At 42.0% G+C, this 6,000-nt stretch overlaps 1 protein-coding gene across 1 annotated transcript in view; it reads left to right on the top strand.

Annotated features, from left to right (window-relative positions):
- Positions 1 to 6,000, top strand: part of rtel1 (regulator of telomere elongation helicase 1) — an 86,529-nt gene that overhangs the window by 5,859 nt on the left and 74,670 nt on the right. The window contains exons 8-11 of the mRNA XM_079673766.1: positions 889 to 960; positions 1,044 to 1,137; positions 1,398 to 1,530; positions 3,454 to 3,567. Of these exons, the coding sequence (XP_079529892.1) occupies positions 889 to 960; positions 1,044 to 1,137; positions 1,398 to 1,530; positions 3,454 to 3,567 (413 nt within the window). The remainder of the gene's footprint in view (positions 1 to 888; positions 961 to 1,043; positions 1,138 to 1,397; positions 1,531 to 3,453; positions 3,568 to 6,000) is intronic.

Below are 6,000 nucleotides of genomic sequence, written 5' to 3'. Positions count from 1 at the left end.
CATATCTTCCCTCTAAATGGGTGGGTTTTATTATCGCAGACTTTATGACAAGTTCTGCCCGCTGTGAAGCTTTTCTTGTTTCCATAGCAACAACAACTTCCTGTCAACAGCATGAACTCGTCTTCAAAATAAAAGCATGCCAAATTACACTTAAGACATACAACTGCAACAAAAGTAACAAACACAATGCAATATCCTTTTCAATTTCAAAGAACACAAATTGGGTTATTTACAGGTGTTGTTTTGTGTGGTAGAGGGTTGCTGTCATTGATGCGGTTTGCACCCCGGACCTTTTTGATATTCCGCTGAAGTATACGCTGTGACGTAATAACTCTTTTATTTAAAAAATGTTGAGGGAAGGGGTGGGGATCAGAGGCCTAGGTATAAAAGTCACGGCTCGCCACTGTCACTGACAAGCATTTTTTTGTCTGATCTGTACACAAAGAAACATGTAAAAGTTAGTGCTTATTTTTTGTGTTAGTCAGTCCATTTTGAGCTTCCTGTATGTAACCGCGGCCGCGCACACGGCCTAAAGTCTAGCTGTTCTACTGATCAAAGTTGCCCTCTAACTCAACTTGATCAAACAGCAAAATCTCAACAGATTCAATTTAAAGAAACACGATACAGTTGGCAGTCAACAAAAAGGCGGCTAAACTTTAGGCCGTTGTGCGGCCGCGATTACATGTAGTGTTGTCACCATAATGAGATTGTCAGGTTTTGTATCATCATCGTGACTGAATATAAAACCTGTTTTCATTGACTCTATGTGAACACCTGCACAAATGAGTATACTTCACAAAATGAGCTGCTGTAAACTGCACATTATACCAAAAAGATGGAACACACGATTTCTTTGCTATAGCTACAATCATTTTTTCTCTCTTGTAGCTGGTGTTCTGTGGGGAACCATCAGAAAAGGAGAAACAGCAAGAGATGGAGACCAACACGGCTCATTTTAAGGTGCGCGTTCATTCAAAGATTTGCATTTCCTCGCACGTGTTAGATATGTACACAGTGATGTCAGCCCTGTGTGTTTGGCTCAGGTTCATATCCATCAAGACACCAGCCATCAGAAGAAAAACCAGAGCACGGATGTCTGGGCTTCATCATCATCATCATCATCATCAAAGAAACAAGGTTTTATTTTTATTTGTTCAACTTTATTCAACAATTATTGCAATACATCATAAAAAGTCACACACACATCAGTGTTCAGTACATTAGCTCAAAACGGAGGGTGGTGACTCAGGAATTAAGTTGTTTAGAAATGTAAATTGTTAGGCTTTTTTACGTTTGCACAATTCTATAAATAATTGTTTAGTTTGTCGTTACTTTTTGCTCCCTATCTGCCTATATTCTGTGTAAATCTTAAATAAATGTTTCTGTGCGCCCTGTAGGCAACATCTTGAGTTACTGGTGCTTCTCTCCGGGCTACAGCATGCAGAGCCTGGTGGATCAAGGGGTCCGCTGCATCATTCTGACCAGCGGGACCCTCTCCCCCCTCTCCTCCTTCACCTCTGAGATGAGGATGTAAGTACCCGTTGCTCCTCAAAGTCCATTTTAGCAGAGGTGATGGAAGTATTCAGATGCTTTACTTGAGTAAAAGTACAAAAACATGAAAGTCCTGCATTCAAAATCTTACTTAAAGGTGACCTATCATGCAAAATGCACTTTTGTACTTCTTTTATACATGAATATGTGTCCCCGGTGTTCCAGGGAACTCACCAAGTGTCAGAAAACACAACCCTCTCTATTTTCCTCCATACCCAAATCTCTTAAAAAGAGGCTGCAACGGATCTGATACAGACTGATCCAGATTTGAACACTTCTATGACGTCACAGAAGTGGCGCTACGGCAATTGGGCCAACTCCACCAATCAGGAGGAGACAGCCACGGACATTGCCGTTCGAAAGCGCAGGAGACGCTGTAGTGCATATGCCAGGCCTGTAGATGGTGATGTTCTCACAGAATCAGCCCATGCAAAGACAGTGTTAAATTGAGCGAAATGAGGAATGGCTAAAATGCATGATCTGTTTGGTATTTTGAAAATAAAAAGTATAAATATGCCTTATATAGGTATGGTCCTACACTATATTATTCAAATATAGCATGATAGGTCCACTTTAAAAAAAGTATTATCAGCAATATATACTTGGTGTATAAAAATGTAAAGTAATCATTGGGCCGGAAAATGTGTCTTTTAGTGTGTTTTATATATTACATTTATATATGTGACATTTCTAGATAATATTGTTGCATCAAGTAGCATTTTACTGTTGTAGACAAACACAGTTCTGATTGATTTTTTTTTCAATATTTAAATAATTTGAGTCTTTTGTGACCTAAAGAGTTATCACTAGTTATATGTTTTAACTAGTTTTTTGTTTAATAAATATAGTGGAGTAAAACTAAATGTTTTCCCTTTTTAAATGTGTAGAAGTGTAAAGTAGCACTCGATGGAAATACTCAATTTAAGTACCTCAACATTTTACTTAAAGGTCCCATGTCATGCTTTTCCGGTTATTACCCGTCCCCTTGTGTGTTATGAAGGTTTTTCTGCATGTAAATGGTCTGCAGAGTCACAAACCCTCAAAGTACACCCTGTAGCGAGTAAACACAGTTAGACTGGTCTATGCTGCCCCAGAACTTCTCGCTGGACATTTCTCTTTTTCTATTGTTTTCTTCCTGGGTACAGTGACGTGCACATACCCAAATGGACCCATTGGTCCAAATGGACCTATCCGTTGAGCCGTTACGTTACGTCCCAATACGCGGACTTCCTCACACACACACTCAATCTTTTCTCAGCTGCAGCTCCGCCGATTTCTCCTCCCTGAGACGGCGGAACGCGGCGAGGCTGTGAGTCGGTGTGTGTTTGGGCTGGGTTTCGCTGTGTCTCGCTGTCTCGCAGACAGCCACTGGGCTCATAGCGAGGGGGCAGGAGCTCCAACAAGCCGTTTAGGACAGAGAGTGAATTCATGTAGTTTACAGAGATGCTGTATGAGAAACCAATGTGAGTTTGGAAAATTGCACAATATAAATCTATTCTAGTAGACCTCAACAACGGAATTATGATCAGTAGAAATGGCCATGACATGGGACCTTTAAGTAAGGTTCTTGAGTAAATGTACTTAAGTACTTCTCACCTCTGCATTTTACGAACAGTGGTGCATGATGGGCCTTACCACTGACTTCAGAGATCGCGTTAACAAATCTTTTTCAGTTTTTTGGCCAATATTGATTTATTTTGTATTATAAATGTAAACGCCTTACATAAAAGTAATCAGGAAAGTTTCTCTCAAGCACTTTAAATCAAACCCTGGATATGTTCATGTTGTTGTTATCATCAGTTAAAAGATAAGATATACTTTATTAATCTCAAATTGGGAAATGTTTTAATATATAGGTATATAGTACACTGGTGTTGATCCCAAAGTGTTTTGTTGGTGTAGAAAGTTCCCTGTGAGTCTGGAGAACAGTCATGTGATCGAGCGGGACCAGATCTTTGTGAGCGTCATCGAGCGCGGCCCGGATGGAGAGCAGCTCAGCTCAGCGTTTGCTAGAAGGTTCGTATTCTACAGATAGGCCTCACACTTTAGTGATTTAAAACAAGTCCCATCAACAACCACAGTTGCAAAACTATTTTTGTTTGTATTTTTTTACGAGTGTGTCTGCCAAGATACAAGTCATTTTAAAGTTTGATATTTATTAGAATAGAAGTAAACCATTCATGTCTTCTCTTTCCTTTTGGTTTGTTTCCCATTCTGAACCTTTATTTCTTAACTTTTATATAACATAATCCATCTCTTCATACACCGACAATATCTTATGTCTACAATAAGCAGTATTTAATTTTACTGTACAATATTTAATTTTACATTCTGTTCTTGTATATCTCAAGGCTCAAGGCTTTTATTTGTCATACGTACATAGCTACAGTGTAGTTATGTCGATGAAAATCTTAGGTCGCAGGCTCCTCCAACAGTGCAAGTAAATACAAAAAGAAAAATAGTGCAATAGAAGTCTATATACAAGTGATTGGAATATGATATATTAGAGCAATTATTTCTAAGTTGCAATCAGATGAATGTTATGGATGTTGTTTCAAAAGTTCAGGTGTTTAACAGTCTTATGGCCTGTGGGATGAAACTGTCCCTGAATCTGGTGGTTTCAGCCAGTCAGGATGCTCTCTATGGAGCACCTGTAGAAGGTCAGGATGCTTTCTAGGGTGCACCTGTAGAAGGTCAGGATGCTCTCTATGGAGCACCTGTAGAAGGTCAGGATGCTCTCTATGGAGCACCTGTAGAAGGTCAGGATGCTCTCTATGGTGCACCTGTAGAAGGTCAGGATGCTCTCTATGGAGCACCTGTAGAAGGTCAGGGTCCTCTCTATGGTGCACCTGTAGAAGGTCAGGATGCTCTCTATGGTGCACCTGTAGAAGGTCAGGGTCCTCTCTATGGTGCTGTAGAAGGTCAGGGTCCTCTCTATGGTGCACCTGTAGAAGGTCAGGGTCCTCTCTATGGAGCACCTGTAGAAGGTCAGGATGCTCTCTATGGTGCACCTGTAGAAGGTCAGGGTCCTCTCTATGGTGCTGTAGAAGGTCAGGGTCCTCTCTATGGTGCACCTGTAGAAGGTCAGGGTCCTCTCTATGGAGCACCTGTAGAAGGTCAGGACAGAGTCCTGCATCGGGTCGGGTACCCAACGGGTGACCCGCAAAAAAGGTGATTGGCGGGTGGTATTTTTTCAAACGCTTTTTTCCGGGTTCGGTTCTGGGTAAAACAAAGATGATGCGGGTCGGGTTGCGGGTGTTGCATAATAAATATATTTAAATAATAATAATTTAGTTTAATGTTTAAATCCTCAGACCTCTCCCCCGCGGGACCGTGCATAATCATAACCTCTGCAGCGCATTCTGAATGGCTGAGGTGAAGCTCTCTAGCGGAGAATACAGCATTTTCAATAACTCTTCCTCAAGAGTGAAATCCAACGTCTGGGAGGCTTTTGGTGTCATCCTAGGAGGAGAAAATAACCAACATCCCACGCTTTTTGAGCCAAATATGCAACTGCGTGTGTTAACAATTACACGTTTTCACTGCTCATATATATGCGGGTTCGGGTCGGGTTGCGGATCTTGTGCCGGCGGGTCGGGTCGGGTTGCGGAACTAATTGGCAATATGTGCGGGTAGCGGGGCGGGTTCGGTATTGCACGTCGCGAGTGCGGGGCGGGAGCGGGTCTTGAAAATCAGACCCGTGCAGGACTCTGGGTCAGGATCCTCTCTATGGAGCACCTGTAGAAGGTCAGGATACTCTCTATTGTGCACCTGTAGAAGGTCAAGATGCTCTCTATGGTGCACCTGTAGAAGTTGCAGAGTATCTTGGAGTCCATGTTGAACCTCCTCAGCCTGCGGAGAAAGAAGAGCCGCTGTCAAGCTTTCTTGGTGTGAAGAGAAGAGTCCATGTCAGGTCCTCAGTGATGAGTCCATGTCAGGTCCTCAGTGAAGAGTCAATGTCAATCAATCAATCAATCAATCAATCAATCAATCAATCAATCAATCAATCAATGTTTATTTATATAGCCCAATATCACAAATGTTACATTTGTCTCAGTGGACTTCACAGTTTGTACAGAATATCAGTATGACAATACGACACCCTCTGTCCTTAGACCCTCACATCGTACAAGAAAAAACTTCCGGAGAAAACCCACAGTTTAAAGGGAGAAACCTCAGGGAGAGCAACAGAGGAGGGATCCCTCTCCCAGGACGGACAGACGTGCAATAGATGCTGTGTATGAATTGAAAAGATAATACATTTGCAACATAGGTAGTCCAAATGTTTGGAAATGCATGTGTGTATAATAGGAAGATGAATCCAAAAGGATATCCATCCAGGACTTATGATCCAGGACCACAGCCACGACTCAAGATCCAGGGCTCGCGATCCAGGACACAGGACTGCAGGATCATCCATGACTCCGGATCCCGGCGTATATAGACACC

This window comes from Notothenia rossii (assembly GCF_949606895.1).
Source record: "Notothenia rossii genome assembly, chromosome: 4".
NCBI classification, from domain to species: domain Eukaryota; kingdom Metazoa; phylum Chordata; class Actinopteri; order Perciformes; family Nototheniidae; genus Notothenia; species Notothenia rossii.
This window is presented reverse-complemented; position numbering and strand designations above follow the sequence as displayed.